At 35.2% G+C, this 21,764-nt stretch overlaps 1 protein-coding gene across 1 annotated transcript in view; it reads left to right on the forward strand.

Annotated features, from left to right (window-relative positions):
* The window catches only part of BNC2 (basonuclin 2), a 324,625-nt gene that overhangs the window by 197,031 nt on the left and 105,830 nt on the right, over window positions 1-21,764 (forward strand). Inside the window, exon 3 of the mRNA XM_041416559.1 lies at window positions 14,274-14,376. Within this exon, the coding sequence (XP_041272493.1) occupies window positions 14,274-14,376 (103 nt within the window). The remainder of the gene's footprint in view (window positions 1-14,273; window positions 14,377-21,764) is intronic.

A 21,764-nucleotide genomic window follows, 5' to 3' on the forward strand; every position in this document is an offset into this window, starting at 1 on the left:
AAGAAAGAGAAAAAAAAAAGATAAAATATTCTTCATCAGTTGTTTTACTTTTTTTTTTTTTTTTTTTTTTTCAGAATTTTCAAAGTTTAGGTATGCTAGGAGTACAATTTTCCTTATTTGAGATCTGATATATAGGAACAGATTGTGAAAACCATATCATAACTCCCATTGCCTAATCTGTCTTGGATTTGTAGATGAAAGAGACTTCAGGGTCCAGAGATAATATTTTGACATGCATTTCAAGGTATAAATTCACCTATTAGTGTGAAGAAGAAATGGATAATATCCAAGTCCGACTGGCAATCACTCCTGTCACTATATAATACACAAAAGCAATGGAAAATATAAGCAAAACAACCTGTCATTTTTTTTATTTGGTCCAGTGTAGTATCTGAGTTCTCAACTGATTTCAAATAAATATTTGTAATTGCTAAGCTATTATAGGAAAAGAGATTAGAAGAAAAACTGATTCTGTATTTAAATGTAAAATGTCCTCTGTGTTTGTATGAAGATGACTTCCTAATTGCAAAGCCAGGAGAGAGCACATTGATCTTCCAAAAACAATTCGATAGTCATTTGACCCAATTCAGGTACAATAACTGCGATCTATGCAAGACAGTAATACTAAGGATTTCAAGAAGCATTTGGACAATACTCTCGGGTGCATGGTGTTACTCTTGGGGATGGTGCTGTGCAGGGCCAGAAGTTCGATTCCATGATCCTTGTGGGGCCCTTTCAACTCAACATATTCTCTGATTCTGTGACAAGTTTGTAAGGTCAGAAGTAAGAAATGTAGCATCTCTTGATTACCTACTTTGATGCTCAGGGGCATGTTACCGTTACAGAAACTGTGGTAACAAGATAGCATGTCTTACCTAACATAGCAATAAATACGCAGGTGTAAAACGAGAGGCAATGGTATTTGTAGTACTGGTGACGAACGTGAAAAGCATTGCAACACTGTGGTAAGCTTTGTAGGCTTTGTTGGTCATCTTCCTGGAATTGTGCTTAAAAATTAGTTTGTTCTTGCTTACTGCTTCTTGTATTTTAAACAGGTACAGAATTTTCAGACAGCCATCACTTGAAAAAATAAGAAAGAAAGAAAGAGTTTCTGTTCTTCCTCCAACACTGACCCCAAACATAAAATTTATTCTAGCTTCATTGTCAGCAAATTACTTTATGTTGTCTCAGGTATCACTCAGGACTATTCCCTTAAACTCCAGCCACCTGATTTTAATTAGTTTTATTTTCTGCACGTGTCATCAACTGTTACACATAACATTATAAAAAGGAGGAGTGATAAGGAGAACAAAAGTTGCATAAGATCAACATCCTCAGAACTTCTGTGTGTATTGAAGGTCCCTTAGGCTTCCCAAAACTGAGTCCCAAATCAAACTAAAAATTGGGAAGCATCAATAAATAAATAATGAGGGTCACTATCAATGATCTGGAATGCTTTCATTAGATAAAGCCTTTATCTCTAATTGTCTTACACAGTCTTTTAACACCCGTTTAATACAACCAATTTTAGTATTCTAATTTTTTCTTTTTATGGAAAGTTGTTAAAAAGAGACATTGCTCACTTTTGCACATGACAGGACGTGAAAGGAAGCGGTGTCTTTTTCAAATTGATTGGCATTTCCTTTCTGTGATTCCTTAGAAATGAAATTAAGTTTGTAGGTCAGGAAGAGGAAAACTGCATTGATGCATATTCATTGCAAAGATACTGTTTCTTCCATTTAGAAATATGACTGGGTCTGTTGTCTTCTACACAAAAAGGGTCATCATCTGGGATAGATTGTCACTGTTTCTCCTCACACTGCTTCTGAAATCTAGAAATTAAGTGATGTTTTCGCATAGGTTATGTATTTCAAGTCAAGACTGAGCCTCTGTGTATTTCCTCTGCCCACCCTGAGACAGACAGAAATCACCGTGACAATTATGATGTACAGTGGTCAAGGTAATTTCTGAAGATGACTTTGTGTTACCTCCCATATGCTTTCAACAAAGACTTGCTGACTGAGCACATCCTAAGTATTATGTCAGCCAGGGCCACATGTCATATGGAATAGAACTCCTATTCTGTGAAAGTTACTTTTGTTACTGTGAAGAATGTTTACACTCAAAGGTCTGCTGGTACATGTGTTTCTCACTCTCCTAGCACTTTGTGGATTTTAGACCCAGCAAAATGCTTACCATGCATACACACATCAAATTCTGTGCCTTTCATTAGTAACCGTACTGTAGCCCCCTTCCTCTGTCTGATGCTCAGTCTTATCTAACCGAACCTCCTAATTCTGAATGAGAAGGAATCTCTTCACATTTAGTCAAGATCAGATTTCTTTGATTAAAAAAAGAAAAAAAAAAAAAAGTAATTCCACAGTCATTAACAACACCCTTTTAAATGAAGTAATTTTATTGCTGAAAAAACACCAATGTAGAGAAGATGGTTGCATCTGTGAGAAAGATACTCTCCAGAAATAAGGGAAATTAAAATTTCCATCTTGCTTGAAATTTCATGGGTTTTAAGTAAGACCTCCATGGAAGATATCTTTAAAGGTCTTACAGGAGAGACCTTCACCATCAGTGTTACGGTTTTCATTTGGCTTTTGATCCTTTTCACAGGCAAATTGTGTTTCCACCAAGCTACGTGGTGCAAACTGGTGAAAATGCAGCTCAAAGAAGTGCCAGGTTGTGTGGCTTGCTCTTCTGATAGTTTTGAAGATGTGCCTTTTTACAGGACCTCCAGAAATGGAAATTCTTACCTGATTTTTTGTGTGTTGTTCTTAGTGCACACAATGATTTAATTAACAAATTGTATGATGTTTTTTTCTTACCTTCATAGAACGTGAATATATGTAAAGAGTGGTGGTGTGAGTATTTGCAGAATCAAGTGTTGTGTTTTGTTAACAGACATTAAGAAATAGTGGTGCAAACCATAAAAGACCTGGAAATATGGGGGTTTCTGCAAACACTTACTTGTACTTTGTTCTTTGTTTGCTTGCTTGTTTAGATATTTTAACACATAGCTGTATGATATCATTATTGTATTAAAGATAAATGTTGTCTGTATGTATGGCTTGGCAGTAGATCTTTGATTTCACATGTCCACAGAATAAATTAAATCTCTCTTTGTGTACACTACAAACATATTTTGCCTGACAAAGCATGTCCTATCTTATATATATGAGTTGGACATTGCATGTTGTAAATCTGTGCAATTAAAATAGTACTTTTAAATGTATTTACAATGATTTAATGAGACATGAACTTGATGATCAAAATTATTTAAATTTTTAAGGTTGTATAGAGGGGAGGCCTGGGAGAACAAAGATCTTCTTAGTTCATACATGATACTGTAGGATGGAAAACAGCTTTGTACCAGAAGGTATATTAGGAAAAGAACAACAACAAGAACAAAAACAAAACAAAAAGACCCTACCCTCCTTGAAAAAAAGGATGGCCTGATAAGGGTTCTGCTTCAGGTTACAAAAGCAAATATATGAATGTTATATTGTATTATATCTATTTTTGTTCTTTAGTATAGCTAAAGGACAACTTCCCATGAAATAGTGCATTCCTTTAGAATTGCAGATTTTCATAACTTTTTTTAAACATTCCTATTGTAACCTACATCAAAAGGGCAGCTATGTTTCTTGTGTCTACTATACATATGCATTATAAAAAAGTGAGTCTACTGTAATTACCAGTTTGCAGAGCGAATTCCTGCAGGGTTTGTACTCTCCCCATTAGTAAAAGAGATAAGTTGAAATGTATTAAAATTTCACTGTACAACTGGGAGTTTTTGTTCACAGTAAATGTGGTAATGTTTCTTCATTGCTTGACTGTTTGTGTTTAAATTTAGGCAGTGTGCCCAACAGGGACAAAATTATAGGATAAAGCTATGTATAAAAGAAAATCCTTCTGAGAAAACCAATAACATTTCTCCCTCCACTGCCTGCCCCCCTTCTCCCTCTTTTCTCTCTCTCTCTCTCTCTCTCTCTCTCTCTCTCGTTTTATTACATGTATGTATATATGTATAGATATATATATTTTTTTTTTTAAATGTTCCATTCTGGCCAAAGTTTAGCGAATATTTGTGAGAAAATATCCATTGCTTTGTTTTCAGGAAATACAAAGAAGCAAAATTTGGAAGTTACATTAATAAAAGAAGTGCATATTTAAGTAAGGAATTACTTCATCTTATGAGAAGAAAATTTTTTCACCTATTAGTCTGGCTTTTTGGGGGCAAGACAAAAAAAAAAGGGTGTTTTTTTCTTCTTATTATTTGCTTGTAGTATCAGTTTAGTGGCTGACAGGGTTGGTCACTAAGGAACAGTGCAGGATTGAGTATTTTATTAATGTAAATAAGAAGTTATTGCTTTAGGGTATAACTTAAGAACAGGATACATAGTATGAAGTTTTGACCTTGAAGAGAGAGAAACGATTATTTTCTTTATAGAATTATTTTCAAAATAATAAAATCTTTCATCATAATTCTTTTATGTAACTTCTGTAGAACACATATTTATCTTCAGTGGCTAAAATGCAGCACAGTGCAGTGTAAATCCACATAATTCTTTTTGCCAAATTGAAAACCCATAATTTAGAATCCAGAAAGCAATAACATCTGAGAAGGAAAAAAAATACTGAAAGGAAGACCTTCTTGAAGAGCAGATTAGACAGTAAGCAATGTGTTTGTGATATTATTTAAGGAGAATTCCTGAATAAATGGACAGAAAGAAATAGCTATTCTATGGGCCATACTGCATTTTACTTTGTTTAAATCAGATCTTGCTTATTCTTTAAATTTATAGAAGAAAAAGGTAGAAAATAAAAAAATCAAACAGATTTTGCTAACATAATTTTGTGTGGATATACTTATTAGAAGTGATATATCCACTTGTAATTTTTACTGGAAAGACTGAGATTGATCAAAACTAGTCTAGAGATTACGAGCCATCTGATCACCTTTAAGACTTTTAACATTCTCATCATCTTCTGATTGATTTGTGGAGAAACAATAGATGAAGAATAGATATTAGGCTTAATAGATTTTTTATTTGATTTAATAGATTGAAGTAACTCTTTTTCAACCACTTAATAATTACTGAAAAAAATCCTCTTTTGTGGATTAATGACCCAAGAGTCCACATATAATGTTAAAACTTTCCTTCCATGTTCATGCTAGATCCACAGGTTCTGTGTCTTTTTTTTAAGATACTAGAGGTAAAACAAAACAAAACAAAACAAAACAAACAAACAAACAAAAAAAACCACAACAATCTTTTAAGCATATTTAGTTTTAATTTTTACATCACAAGTTTTGAATTATTGGTTGACATACTTTATTCTGAAACATCTCCTATAAAGCAGTAGAACTTTGTTTTGAATAGCAAGGCTGATGCCACACTGTAAGAATATACATACTTTATAGTACATGTATATATAAAATATTACTTTACAGTAATCTATATAAAATTATATATATACTTTATAGTATATATATTCTTATAATGAGAATATACTTCCTCCAATTCAGTTGCCAGAAAGATCCACTTGTTTTCTGGAAAAGTATCACCTGGACTTTTCATAGAATCATGGACTGATCATGGGCTGATGGGTCAGGGTGGAAGGAATTTTCAAGATCATCTAGTCCAACCCTCTGCCATGGACAGGAACAACTTCAGCTAGATCAGGTAGCTCAGAGACCTGTCCAGCCTGACCTAGAATGTTCTCAGGGACGAGGCATCCACCACCTTTCTGGGCAACATGTGGCAGTGTTTCACCACCCTCCTCAAAAAAATTTCTTCCTTGTATGTAATCTAAACCTACTCTCTTTCAGTTTAAAGTTTTCTTACCCCTTGTCCTGTCACTACATGCCCCTGTCAAAAGTCCCTCTCCAGCCTTCTTCCAAGCCCCTTTAGGTAGTGGGAAGCTGTTATGTTACTCTCTGGAGCTTTCTCTTCCCCTGTCTGAACTATCCCAATTCTCTCAATCTTTCCTCACAGGAGAGATATTCCAGCCCTCTGATCATTGGATCGCTGTGGTCCTTATTTGGACTAGCTCCAACAGGTTAATGTCCTTCCTTTGCTGAGGACTCCAGAGACAAGTGCAGTACTCCATGTGGGGTTTCACCAGGGCAGAGTAAATCACAGGTCCAGGGCAGGCCAGTAAAACCAATGGAAGCAACTTGCCTCCTGTGGTCTCTAAAGGAGAGAGTGAGTTGTGGTTACTTGAGATGAGTGCCTGGGTGTAGCTTGCAGTGCCATTCTCCAGAAGAGTCATGGTTAGAGAAGGGTATGTGAAACATCCATGCATGTTGGATACCTATCTGACACTGACTGCTGCCTTGGCAACGTATGTGGCTGAACTCCAGTGACTGACGGTGTTGGTTTCATAGCAGAAATCTGGTTTTCATCTGTAAGAACAAATATCTGTATTTTCTAGCAGCCTCTTGGGCACAGGGAATCTCATTCTTAAATCAGCTATGTTTTTTCTTCAAATTTTAACCAAAGAAGCTCTTGTCAGTCTTAATTTTTTCAGTACAAAAAACTTTGATGCCTGAGACGCTCAGGCTAGTTTTGCATGCTATAGAAACATAGGGTGATACTGTACCTGCAGTCTTTGTATAGTATCCTGTAGGCAGCCCTGTAAGCTGAGTGTCTAGAAGTAGCATAAAAGCTCTACAGCCACTTCCTGAGAAATAAAACATATATTCTGTGTTATATTTCTCTAGAACAGTTCAGGTAGCATTCCTTAACACAGGTTTCTGCTTTTACTGGTGTCTGGGGTAGAGCTGAAGAGCAGCTCCTAAATTAATGCAAGAATACAAACATTTTTTTTTTCTTCTTTTCTTATTCCCCATTCACTTAACAGCTCTTTCTCAAGAAGACTTGAAAACAATTTTCTAGCATGCTTAGAGACTAGGTTTTGCTTACTCCAGGAAAAGCTGTTTTATCCTATTAACAGCTTTCTCTCTTGTTAGCATGCTTCCCTTCATATTGTATTAGTAGCTGTTTTTTTGAGTGCTACAGAGGAATATAACAATATTATTACCTTTCAAATTGTATTTACTGAAAATAAATACAAGTAAGAAACAATACTAATATAATGTAATGTGAAATTGCTAATAAAATACTGCAATGCAGTAAATAACTCAGAAGGTATTTGAGTATTTCTAAATGGGAGAGAGATTAAAAATATAATAACATTACATGAATGTTTCAGACCATTCAAATGCAAAGTTAATCCTCCCTTACTGTTTTTTGTTTTGGGCAAAGCATTGTTAGGCTATTAGTATTGAAGTTAGTAATGGTCATGTATGGCTTAAAGTTTTTGTCTCTAGGTGATTCCTATGTATAAAAAACACTCATTTACTAATGATAAATTAATAAAGTGAACTTGTATCATTAAAAAAATCTGTTAACATTTTTGTGCCAGCAGAAGAAATGATAATGCTGAATGTTTCTGCCTTACCTGTTCCCTAGTTCCTTACCATGTTTTGTGAGCATCTTATTAGCCTTATCTCTGAAAAGGTATATATTAGCATTACCCATTTTTTCAGATTGGCCAGTTATAAGTTGAGTGGTTAAGTGCATCTGTTGGAGTGACAGACCCAGGATCAGTATCGAGACATTCCCCCTCTTCCAGTCCAGTGTTTTGGCTGCTGAATTACCAATACAAATATTTTTAGCTGAGTTTCAAAATTGTTATTTTTGTATCAGAATTGCATGATGGAGGTATATGTTCACCCTGCAGAGGCAGAAGTTCTTCTGCATGTTTCTGCTACATTCTGGAGAAAGTGCAGCAAGGACTTCCACACTCATTTTCCCTCTTTCTTAGAAGTTAAAATGTAGGTGAGAAGGGGGATAATGAATCCCTTGTTTCATTTTGCTTGTGGGTTTTTTGCTTTACCTACTGAACTGTCTTTATCTCAACACACCAGTTTTTTCACTGCTACTGTTCTGATTTCTCTCCCCTATCCCACTATGAGGGAAGTGTCTCTGTGGGCCTTAGGTGTCAACTGAGTTTAAACCAAAACAGTTCCCTATAGTACCAGTCTGATTACAGGAAGGTGACATTATGCATTTCCTAAATGTCAGTATACAGATGATTTTGATATTCATTTGAAAATAAACTGTATTCTACTCTTGATTTACCAGCCATTAAAAGTAGTATGATTTTATTTGGATCTTTTTTTACTATCTCTGCAGCAGAATTTTTGCTGTGATCTTTTAAATAAGTACTTAATTGGCAGGGAAAATATTTGGATTCATAAAGTAGTAAAGAAGAGGAGTGACAGATTTTTAGGAGCTTTTTACAGAAAATGTATGTGCTCTGAAAAAATAAAGAAAAAAATCTGAACCTAAAACAGTAGACTGTCCCATACTAAAAAAAAAGCTAAGACATTGTCTTCTTAGCTTTATAACAAAGAACCAGAATGAGAAAATTAATGTCACAGGAAACTTTCTGTTAATAAAGTGTTGAAACATTTGAAGAACTTATCTGTTGTCTTCTACTTCATAACTTATTCTGAGTCAACATACAGCAAAACAAGAGTGGATGTCTGTGTTTCTCATTAGTCTTACTCATTAACTTTGATTATTTTGGTGTGCCATCGTGTCTCAAGATCATCTACTTTATGATGGCTTCAAATTGTTCTTCTAATGACAGTGTTATTTACTTTCAATAAAATATTACTTCAAAATTATGCCATTTTTATTTGCAATAGAGAGTAAAACTGTTTGACAATGGATAGAAAATGTTAATTTAACATGTTGTGTTTGGGTTTCTCTTAAAGTTGAGACGTAAGCTGCAAAAAGTGCTTTTTGCTTCTAACACTTCCCATAATTTAATGCAAATATCTCATTCATTGGTATACAACACCTGAACTGTTATTAATTTTGAAAACATAAATGAGATTATTTACTCTGTCAATTAAATGTGGAAAGCTCTTGCCTGTATTACAGAATTACATAGAACTTGTGAAATGTCTTTATACAAAATCTTTATTGTACAAAATCTAAATTTCAAGTAAACATATGTGCATGTGTGTGATTGAAACCCATGGCATCTTTACTAACTAACACATTTGTCTAGGGTGCATACTCGCTTAGTCTTACAGATTTTAATGCAGCTGTCAAGAACTGCACTTATGCACCAGTTTGCTGGTTTGCAGTCTCACTAAAAGAATTTCACAGGACCAAATTATCTTCAAGCCTCATGCTTCTGTGGCTGCTAACAATGGATTTAGATTATGTGAGCTCTGTGGTGTAAATGTACAGGAGATGCATTAGAAAGGTAAATGGAACATCAATGCAGAGAATGAGTATAGTTGACTCCATTATGTATTCAGGTGCACAGTGATATAGATGTAGAAAGCAGACATTTTTAAATACCTTTTTAAAGGCACTTGTGAAAGGTGAGGCAAGGACATTAGGAATAAGACTCTTTAACACTGCCACTGCATAGAAAGATATAGTTGATACTTCAATAAGATGCTACTCAACCTCACAGAACTCTTGAAGCCTCATCATGAGTTACATTACAAAGTTTTGTTGCAAAACTTCTGTCTCCCCAGAATGTTGCGTCATTTAAAACTGTCTCCATCTATTGTGATCACTTGTAAGAAATCCAGAGAAGGAATCATATCTGTTCTTTACATGTTTTCCTTCTTCTCCCACACTGTCATCCCTTTTTCTTCTCTCCACACTGTCATCCCACGGCAGCTTCATCTCTTGGAAGCTCTGCAGAATAGCCAGAAAGACTGGTTTTTCCATTACTGCTATTTCTAGGCTATTTATATTAACATTTGAATAATATTTACTTTTTAGATACAATAAAATCACCCAAACAATATTAAATTAATATCCTTGGTCTGGGAGAAACCCAGAGAAGTCAGATCTTTTAACAGCCATACAAATTTAAGCATAGTTGTACTGACATCATGCTTTAATATTAGGCAAAGTTCCTTTTTGCATTATGCTTTACAGGAAGAGCATCTCAAAGAGAGCTGCAGGATATTTCTCAATGTCAATTTTAAAATTTTAGGATTTAAGGAATCAGCAGTGTAAACTATTTTAAATTTTTCTGCTGAAGTCCAGCCCATTTCATACATAGGTCCTCAAGGGCCATTGTAATTTTGATAGGAATACAAGAAGCAATATGTTAGGAACTCAGTGAAAGGTATGTATAAAAATGTCTGAGCATTCCTGTTAACTGCAGGCCATTGACATGGTAAAATACAACGTCATGCATGTTTCAAGGAGGTGTATGTAGGAAACCATGTTTTTTTGCATACTCAAGGTGTTAACCTGCAAGTTGTCATCTAAATACATGGTTGTCTATCAGCTAATACATGGGAGACTGTATCTTCTGATTTTAGCATTCCTTTCACTATTCACTGGTTTCTTTTCCTTCTGTTTTCTTTTTGGCTTTCTTGGGGAAGTTCCTGAGGAAAATCTCAGTCAGGGAAAATTTCTGTTTCTTTCCCTAGAAAACAGTGTAGTATGTAAAGTCCCATTGCACAAACTTTTGTATCAAAATCTTGGGAAAGCAGAATTACAGTGCATGACTTGTGGAATGCCTAGCTAAACTCTTTCAGAAGCACTTTCTGGCAAAATTCTAACATTGGTACACCTTTGGATTTTTATACCTACACTTTAACAGGTTGGAACAATGGTTGCAATATTTAGCTGCTACATCGAAGATCTTTTTATCTTCCCCACTTCCCACCCCATCCCTTTAAAAGTGAGCAGTACCAAATGTCCAACCACAGTTACACCAACCCACTCAGCTACCTACAGGAATACCAGCTACTGTACCTTAAAATCCTGCTGCTGAGGAATGGGGGTCTGCATTCAAACTTTGGGTTCTTAGGTTAATCTATGCCACGTTCACCTTCAGCTGCCCTTCTGGCCTTTCTGAGCCTGTTGCACAAGCTGTCAGTGGCTTCTATTCCCAAGTTAAATAGTACGAAAAACAGGTGAAAAATACTAGTTCATCATGGTGATGCATATCTTTGTAAGGCTTAGTGAATTCGCTAGTTGCATTGTGAAGGTCTTAAAGCACAATTCTTTCTTTCATGTTAATGAATGTTAGTGTTCTGATGCTGTGCGTAGGATCATACACTGGTTTTGGCATCTTGAATCTTCCTGAGAAGAAGATGACAATTCAGAATTGTAATTGAGTTAATTACATTGGCTTCATGTTGGGTATTGTAGCGATCTCAGGTAGTTACGGTAATTCTGAATTAACTAAGCAAAGTGAAAAATTAATCTCTGAAATAAAGATAAAATTCTATTTGAGACTTTCAATAGCCTCTACTACTAGAGAATGGCTCCAAATTTATCTTGGATCTGCCCCGCAACACTTAATGTCATTGTGTCTAGTTGTTGTTTAGGGATTGTAGGCATCAGGCTAACAAAATAATTTGCCCAAGATCATGCCAGAACATGAATTAGAATTAGTATTTCTGGTCCTAAATGAGCATCTTCCAGCTTGAGGGGTAGTCCTCACCATTCAGAAGTATGGATGAGATTCTCTGTGGTGGAATGGGAAACTACTGAAACCAAATTACAACCTGGCATCAATATACACCCTTGGCAGGAAAAGCAGCCAAGTAAGGCCAGGCTGAATATTTTGGCCATGCTAATTATGTTTTGATTTTTTCATGCCAATCGATATTAATTTAGAAAAATGTGTAGCTCTTTTCGAAGACTTTCTAATTTATTTATTGGAGGAAATAGCTGATATTCTCATGTTTCTGAAAAATGTGCGTGAATTTTTTTGGCAATATGTATAAAAGATAGAAATCGTACTAATTAATTAGTTCAGCACTTTGCATCATCAATACCCTATTTCATTCAGAGAAGAGGAAAAAAAACATGTAACCTCTAAACTTCGCCCCCCCCCCCCCCCCCCCCCATTAGTGTAATGTGAGGTTTGTCCATGGCATTGTAGAACCTGAGATTCACTCAGATCCAGTGCTAATAGAAGTTGTGGAAATGTGCTTTACTACAGTCATGCTGGGGGGACTTCTGGAAAGACTCATGAGAGGCAGGGCTTAGCCATGAAAAGACATCCAGACCACCCCCAAATCCCCTCCAGACTCCCCAAATCCCCTTCAATCCCCCTCAATCCCCCCCCCAACCCCCCCCCCCCCCCCCCCCCCCGGTTATAATCTATAGTGGCTAAATGGGTAATTTTTGAATGGGTGTAATAAAACTTACTCTTAAGCTTCAACACTATATTTCAGGTTCAAGCTGAATCAAATTTTTACAGGCAACCTGTTGACCTCTAGGCCAAAAGTGGATAGGGTTGTAATGGAAATGCTGATGAGCGTTAATAAAGCAACTCTTCCAAATGTCAGAGTTTGATCTAGTACATGTACTACACTATATTACACCTTTTACATGTACTGTAAATAACACATGAAGAAATCAAAATATCATCAAATGCAACCAATGTTGTATTGACGTCAGTGCAGAGATCTGAAAAAAGTGGTGAAAATGAGAAAATCTTCTATGTCAAAATAAAAATATCATTTTGAAAGACCTCCTTCTTGCAGTACAATTAATTACTGAGTTCATTAATTAATGAACATATTAGCAAAAGAACACCATTACTGACCAGTGTAGTCTTGATATATTACCAGGTCAATACACTATTGAACATGAAACAGGACCTTCCAGGAGATTTTTTTTTCTCATAACCCACAAACACATATATTATTCCTGCACGGTCAGCAGTTCTTTGGTACCCTTATATTTCGTATTACTAATTCTTTTAATCATGCATCCATAGAGCAATGTTTTATAACCTGGCTAATGAGTAATTGGACAGGTGACATTGAGACTGAGGCCCTGAAGTGTCAGGCGTAATAGAGCAGGATTTTTTTCCCTCACTACGTTTTTGAGAGTAAAAGGTTGTAAAGGAGCAGAGAGCATAAGAGGAATAAAGGACTCTTGTAACAGAAATTTGTCAGAGAAATACAGATATTAAATGTATGCATGAACTATAAATGTCTTTACATTTCTTCTGATGAAGATTAAAAAGTGAAGGGATCAAACAATTAAAATAATTCCAAGGCTTTTTCATTGTCAGCAGCAAAGGAGCTTAGCCAGGCCAAACTAATGCTGAATGTAATTTATTTAAAGCTACTACAGTGAAGATAATATTTTTTTGTATGGAAAATATGTGTACTAATTCTTTGTAAAAGACAAGAGTCTTCATAATTCTTTGGTATCTCTGTGGCAATGCGTACCAAGCACCCTTCCCCCACCTTAGCCCCCAAGTAATCATTGATTGCGTCTAAATCTACAGAGATATCTTTTCCTGGCAGCTCTGGTAGTTACAGTAGATTGTTAATCTGTGAATGATCAGAATAAGCCTCTCTGTCTCAGAAATCTCCATGCAAATTATATCTAAATGCATGCCATAAATTTATTAGTAGCAGTTTGAAGTGCACAGGTCATCTTCTACACTATTTAAAAACATATGTCTGTTACATTAGAAAGAGCCTCATTCAATTTATATTCACTTTTCTGTGGCTGTTGCTAGCCCTTGTCAAAGTAAACCTGTGTAATTTTTGAAATAGCTCTAAAAAGGAAGATGAGAAAGTCTGTTATTAAGGAAGGTGTATTATTAAGCAAATTTGAGATCTCTGCATGGGACTGGAGTTTCACTATTCCTACTTTAAAACAGAGAAATGCATTAGCAAATGAGGAGTTTTAAGAGGTAAAAGGCATTTCCTAGATATTGGAGAAAGTGAGAGATGTAAAGGCAAGTTATAGGATGTTGTTTGAACCAGTCCTATTCTTGTACCTTGATCAGTTCATTGTTTTGGGGACACATAAAATCCATTACTTCTTTTTGCAGAGTTATATGTTAGGTGAACCCCAAAAAGGAAATTAAAAAATAACCTTTGGATTCCATAAGGAAGGGGAAGTCTATTTGTAGTTTTCGTTTCCAATATTTATGGAACTCCTACAGCATCCTCATCCTACCACCTTTTTTTTTTTTTTTTTTTTTTTTTTTTTTTTTTTTTTTTTTTTTTTTTCTTTAAAAGATTTCAGGAATTTATTCATCTCCATGGAACATACTGACATATGTTTTTGAAAGAAAATTAATTTCTACTTAAAATAGGAGCTAGGCTTTGAATGTTAGAAGGCTGGGGTTTTCTATGCAGTTCATACCATTCTAGCTATCACAACAAATTTGTACAAGGAGAAAGAAATACATTAACATGTGTTTTCTGTTTCTTTTTCCAGGCCATCCGCTGTACACTGGTAAATTGCACATGTGAATGTTTTCAGCCAGGGAAGATTAACCTGAGAACCTGCGATCAGTGTAAACATGGCTGGGTGGCACATGGTAAGAAATATCTGTTCTGGGCTTGTTTTTTCAATTCTTTCCATCCTTACTAGTATCTTTAAATAATAAGAACTGGATTGGTACATACAATAGTGGTACCTATTTGTCTGCATAGACATGTGTGCGCAATCTGTGTTTGTCATTGTGTGTGCATGCACATGCTTTTTCTACAGCAATATGTAGGATGTAAAAGTGAGAGTCTGTTATTCTGGTGACAGCTTCAAGTGCCACTGGAGTTCAAAAGCTTGTGTACAACTCAAAAGAATATTCTAGCCTCCAGAAAATAATGTAGTTCCTGTAGGGCTTAACAGAAAGGCAAAAAGTTTACAATATGGTTGCACAGCAGGGTTTGTATTGCAAAGAAGCATCAGCCAAGAAGTCATGGGGCCAAATGGAAATTCAAATTTACCAGAGTCAAACTTTCAGGTCTCATATGTTGAGAATGTATCCTGTATAGCAAAGAAAGTCTGCATTTGTGATTTGTGAGCTGAACCTCTCTTCCCATGTTTAAGTATCTTAATAAAGATAGGAAGGATTAGAATTCCCAGATCAGGCATGAAAGGCATAAAAATTCACAGAAAGACCTTCAATTTTATTTATCCTTTTCTACTTAATGTTCTTCAAAGGTTTTTTTCTTGATAGTCATTATTAAATTAGCATGAGAGAGCAGGAGAAAGCTATATACACCATTAGAAGGCAAACAAGGAAGATAGCTAAAATGATTTAATGAAAGAAAAATACGGAGGGTTTAGGGGTGGGGGAAAGAAAGATTACTATATGTATGGAAGAAATTGCTGTTGAAGTTTTCTTCTCATGATCTAGATTATTGGTACCTAAGCAAGCATAGCCCTCATCCCCAACTTCTGCCAGACATTCGGGGGCTTATATTCTGTGAATGTTATGTTATTTTGATGAGAACTTGGGTGAAAGGTTAGTACTTTCCTCCTAAGATACATTTGATCTCTATTTATTTAGTTCATGTCTGTGTGGTTTTGTGCTTGAGTATGCTGACATATGGCAAGTGTGAATGCTCAAAAAATTCAACAGCATAGATTGACAGAGAAGTTTTTATTCACATGTATGGAAAGAGAAACAGTTATGCAGGTACTGTGCAGTCCTGTGTCACTGCCTAACATTGCCTCCAGACTGCCTAGAAATGCCCTAGCACCGCCCATCTGGAAGCTGGTTATAAGTTTCTTGTATACTAAGTTATCTAGTTATCTAAGTTATCTAAGTTATCTAAGTTAAACCTCACAAAATTTGTATAGTTCAGGCAATTTTCAGGTTTTGTGTAGAACCAGCATCTGAAGTTTTGCTGATCATAAAATAGGGAAGCACTGTCTAGGTATTTTCCAGGGTGTCCTGCTGATGAGCAATAGAAACGGAGTCTAGCACTTAGACTCTGGCTCATGGCCATCCTGAATTATCTTTTTAAGGAGTACATTTTGGAAGAGTTTAATCAGATTTTCCTCCCTGTGATGTGATTTTTCTCTGTGAAGTGATTGAATTCAAAATCAGAATATTATGACAGTGATCTGAGATTACCACTGTGTATATAATGGAAATGTCCCTGTTTTACAAGTCCAGAACACTGAAAGCAGAACATGATGCTTTCGGATACAACACCTACTTCCTTACCTAAGTGCTTAACATTCCATAAAGAAAAACTTAATACAGCTATATATTATTAGGAAGTGTTTATTTTGCTATTGTGCCAAGTGAATAATGCTCTTCTTTTTATTTTTCTTTTTTTTCCACTTCTTTTTTTTTTAGTGCACTTTGTGTACAGTTATCTGGAGTACTTACATTTTATGACGGAGTGAGACAAGTCAGATATATGTTTCACATACATCAAGCATGGTCTTGTAAATTATTTTCTGGAGACAATGATGTGTCTACTTCAGTTCTTGAGCTTAGCTGTTTTTGAGGATTTTGAGGGCAGCATTCAGGAGACATGTCAATGCACTGCACTATAGCACCTGGATTTTAAAATTACTAAAATCAGGTTGCAGTTCAGAAGTCCTTTACTTTAAAAATGTTAGCACAGTACTTTCAAAAGTTGTTTTTTGAATGCAAAGAGTATTTCCTGATGCTTTAATTAAAGGGTTTCCTTATGATTTTTGTTAATGAATTTCAACTCAGCTCCTTGACAAATAATGTAGTGCTTTACTGAATGTAATTGTCAAAGACTAGGTGTTTCCAACAGGAAGTACTGTGCTTATTCAGTTCTGATAACCTAGAATCATAATTAACTGTATAGATCAAAAAATAGCTTAGAACTGCATTCTACTCATGCTGTTCTTGACTAGTCTGTATGGAGTTAATTCTTTCTAATAGCTGCCATTTAAAACATTGGAATTCTTAGAGGGAGGAGGAAAGGGCATAGTGCCACCACTGTACTAATGCACTTAGCAATGCTGGCCTGTTTTTTTCTCTCCTGTTTTCTTCTCCATCGTCTTTCTCACATTTTCCCTCCCTCATCTAAAAAAAGCTGCACACATCTTGAAAGAAAAGGTTTCCTACAAGTTCAGATACACCTGTCTGTTGTTGCCAAACCTAGGATTGCAATTATATGAACAATTTTACAATGGAAAGCACTTTTGTGGCCAGATAAATGTTTCTGTTGTTGAAAGTTCAGCTTATCAAGTTTTGATCCCTGTACTACAGTAGCAATTCCTACCATCAGTGTTTTTAAGGCCAAAGCCAAAAGCTGCACGGAGCTCAACAACATTATCAAGTACTGCTGTGCATCGTGGGGAGTGGGTTAGTCCTAGAATGAATCTCTGAGTATTTTAAGGGATTTGGACGACTAGACTGCTTTCATTTGTTTTCAGCTAAAGCCTGGCTTTCATATTGTCAGGTTGGGAGGGGATTTATTTTCCAACCCCAAAATTAAATGCCTTAAATTGGATAAGCCATTCCTTAAACTTCAAGAAGTCAGATAAAGTGGGTGACTTCTTTATTTTATAACGGTAAAGATACTTTGTATAGTCCATACGGAAAAAAAAAATCTCATTAAAATCTTAATAGTCCATTTTTAAAGGGGAATTTATTTTAAGCCAGGCAATTGGTATTTTCTGGGTTTTAAATAATATGGTACTTAGGTGACTACAAAAAATAATACTCAAGTGCTTGATTTGTTTTCCTGCTATTTTTTTTGTATTAAAAGAAGCATTTTATTCTGTGAAGATAGTCATGACATTTTACTTTCTTTAGCACAAAAATCACTGAAACTTTATTGGAAATAATGAAAAAAAACCCACTCTATTTGCCATGTGTTTCTTCTAGCTGAAGCTCATCTTTGCCTGTGAGGAAAGAAATTAAACAAGTCTGCAGTAAAAAGATGTTAATTTCATTGACTTTGCAATTTGTCTTTTGTATTTGTCATTGATGTCAGAATAAAAATTACCATACTACTAGCAGAAACATATTATATCTTGTCTAATGGATCAAAAGACCCAATGTAGTATCAATCAAGTGCAATCTTACCTTCTCTCATAACTGTTTTGCTCAAAAAAATGTGTTAAGGTGACATAAGTTATAGTGGACTGCAGCTATTATTTCTGATATTCATTCTATCTATTTTAGCTTCAATATCCCCACAAAAAAAAACCCAAACAAACAAACAAAACAAAACAATCCCAGTATAATAATATTACTAAGTTTCTGTGAAATCATTGTCATCTTGTTTCAGATACAATCAGAGAATTAGAAATGACAGTTTTTTGTCTTACCCTGAAATAGGTCACTGGTAAAACTCAGAGATCAACAGCTTGTTTCTGCTATGCTGTGCATACTTGGACCAGCTGAATTATACACTAATCAATCTACTCTAGGAAATTAAGCATCCTCTAAACATTTTTGCTCTCCCCCTTCTTTCTTTGTTTTTTTTTGGTGGGTTTTTTTTTGGTTTTTTTTTTTTTTTGGTTTTTTTTTTTTTGGGGGGGTTTTTTTTTGTTTTGTTTTGGTTTTTTTTGTTGGTTTGGTTTGGTTTGGTTTGGTTTGGTTTGGTTTGGTTTTTTTTTGGTTTTGTTTGTTTTGGTTTTTTTCCCCCTCTTATAGAAAAATAGTCCTTAGTCTTCTAAAGGTCTTTGATGTCTTTTCATTTGCATCATGCCAATCAGCTCAGTTCAGGGCTCAGCTATTCATTCTAGTAAGGTTTAAAACCTCTCTAATCCATGGCGAGGCCACATACAGCCCCATGTAAGGTTTAGTCAGATATTTTCTCCAGTAACTTTGAGATTAAGTTCTGTTTGGTTGTAATAAAAAAAGATGAAATAACGTTAACAAGTAGATTTTGGTACATAGGGCCCATCCATTATTTTTTTGACTAAAAGCTGCCATACAGTGAGGAGTAGTAGTAGTTAGAGACTTGCCATGTGGGTTACAATTTCACCTTGTAAAGGAATTTTTTCTGGCGCTATGCTAGTATTTATATAAAGCAGGTGCTAGCTTGCTGTTAATGAGACTAAGAATGGAAACAACCTCCATTAGAAAATGGAGAATGTCATAAAGTCATATGCATAACATGACTGTGACTACTTCATTTAAAATGGTTGAGTTTTCTGAATTTCTGCATGTTAGGTCATGAAATTGTCAGGTAAAAGAAACCTGAAACGAAAACAAAAGGAAGGAAGGAAGGATAGGTAGAAATAAATAATTAAAAGAAACAGAAGAATGCTGTGCAAATTTTAGAAATCACATCTCTCCCTTACCCTAAAGTTTCTGAAAGGACTTGATCTAGGAAGAAGGTTTAGAATTTAAATGCAAGCTGCATGGGAATGCAGTGGGAATGAGTACTATGTTGAAATAAAATTCATCTGAATTCCTATATTTGTCTCAGTCCAGAGATGCTAAGTGAAAGAAATTTCACTTTCAGGTTTCACCAGATTTGCAAAGTCAGAGATCATCTCTAACACAATAAAGCAAAATGTAAACATGTCACTGATCTTAAAGTCTCTCTAAAAGCTGGCAGAACTGCCATGTTGTTCTTTACTTAAAAATTGAGATTTTTAAGCAGAAAGTAAATTTTTAAAAAGAAAAAAAAAGATAAAATAGGAGAGAAATGTAATTATAGTTAACTAGTAAAATAATTGGGTTATATCTGCATCACCTGGTAGGATATAAAAGAATTGTCACAATTTATATTATCAAGTACAGTTGTTTCCTGCTATAAAATTTATTTAATCATTTGAATTTATTTAAAATTACTTGAGAAAATAAATTTTTATAGTTATTTTAGATTATTAACAAAATTATTTTTAGATTTTTAAATTTTTTTTTAAAAAGTTATTTTTAGATTTTTAGCAAAGTAATTCTCTGCAGGTCATTGATAATGAAAGCTAGCTTTTTATGACTTTTAAAATAAAATTATTTTAGGTGTAGTCTGGATTTTAGTGTCTTTTACTGACAAGATCATTTTAATCCATGTGTTATAACTTTCTTTTGACCCTGAAGGTGGAGGCATATTTTTCATTACTGAGTTGCTTCCAGGAACCTTACAAGATTAACCTTCATTACTGGTAAATACCTTCTAAAGTGCCCCTCTTCTGCCTATGCAATTCCTTTTTGCTTCCCTTCAGCAGGATTTTACAAAGCAGACAATGCAGCACAGAGAAAATACACTCTGTTATCTTGTGGGCACTCTGACCCAGTATCTGGTTTTAAAGCCTGTCACATTGATAGGAACGATGTGGTGTAGTGTTTGCTTTGTGTTACTCTGGTATCACCCTTAGTGATAATCAGGCTGAGGTGAGACCAAATCCAGATATTAGGGCATCCAAGATAAATAATATTGTTTCAACAGTTTATGAGACTGAAGTGACAGAAAAGAAATAATACTTAGATGCCCCAAGAACAAATAAGAAGCTTTCCTTTTTCATCCTTGTATTTAGCTGATACTTACATAACCATATGGTCAAGAGTTTAATTCTCATGCAAATTTGAGATACTCACATTTGCACTTCCTTGCATGTTTTCTTTTCTTCCCTGCCACCCCCAGGACATCTTAACTCAGTTAGGAATAAGTTAGACCTTTCTGCTTCTACCGAACTTCATTGGCTTACATTCCTAGGTTTGAATAAGGCAATGTCTTTTGGATATGGCCAGGTGGGATTATAGCTGACCAGGCATTAAGCATTCAGGTAAGGACTAAGTGTCTGCTAAGCTCTAAACAGGCCATGACCCATTCTGAAGCACTGTGCCTGTTTCTGCTGGGTTGGCCTATATTCACAACTAAAAGTGAAATATTTTTCTGTGAACATTTTATTTTCTGAAAAACTTTTAAATTGAATCAGATACTAATTGGCAACTCTGAAATACATTTATAAAATTATGATTGCCTTTGATAAACTGTAGAATGCCTACAGACATTTAGACTAAAAGTATTTCAAAAGTGCAAGATATTCTTTTTTGGGTGCCCATCATTATTGAATTTACAATTTACAGAGACGGCTTACACTCGTTTAGTACACCCAATACCATGGGACAAAATTCTAGGAGATGTCTCAGGTGATGATGTCTTACCCTTTCTTCTTGAGGAGAGAATCCAGAAGGAAAGAAATAGACTTGCTAGGTGGAACAAAGGCTGTAGAAACAATGATGTTAAATTAGTACCTGGAATTCTTCTTTCCAAGTGAAGTAGAGGCTGCCTTTTGGAAAGGTAGTTAGTGAAATCCATGATTTTCAGCCCCTTATGTGTGATGATAGCAAGTTTGCTACATGGTGAAGCTTCAGATGGGAGCAATAGAGTGTCTGGTCATTGCTGTTTGATTCCCAGATGAGCAGGATAAATTCTGTGAGAAGTGGGAATTCAAATCACCAACAGATATGTGGGGAAGCAGTGGTGGACTTCTGCAACATGCATCCACTCCAGGATGTTTAGGTCACAGTACCTGCTTACTTGTCTCTTTCAACACCTATGCTGCTGCACATGAATTGCTGTGATGTGCTAACCACTTTATCATTTTATTACAGTTTATTACATCATAAATTTTTATATCTTCCTAACGATCCTACAAGAAGCTTAATAGTTTATAGGAACATCCTAATTAACTAGAGTTCACTAGGTTAAGCAGAACACAAATTGAAACAGCTCTAAATGAAACAAACCCTACTACTTCATTCCATACAGCTTCATAAGGTTAAAATGCGATTTAACTGCAAGAATAAAAAATTCATACTGCTTTCAGATGTTTAAATGATAATACCATGGGTAACTTTACCTCAGCTTTCTCTTTTGCAAATGTGAAATTGGAAGGAAAAACTTTTTTACCTACTAGGAAGAATTTAATTTTGAGCTATAGCATTATGAGGACACTTGCCCCAGATTAATTTAGCAGACAGTAGTCTTACTCAATTATCACATTTCTATCTGGATTTTAGAAAGA

The sequence above is a fragment of the Onychostruthus taczanowskii genome, unplaced genomic scaffold (assembly GCF_017590055.1).
Source record: "Onychostruthus taczanowskii isolate IOZ18803 unplaced genomic scaffold, ASM1759005v1 scaffold52, whole genome shotgun sequence".
Lineage (NCBI taxonomy): Eukaryota > Metazoa > Chordata > Aves > Passeriformes > Passeridae > Onychostruthus > Onychostruthus taczanowskii.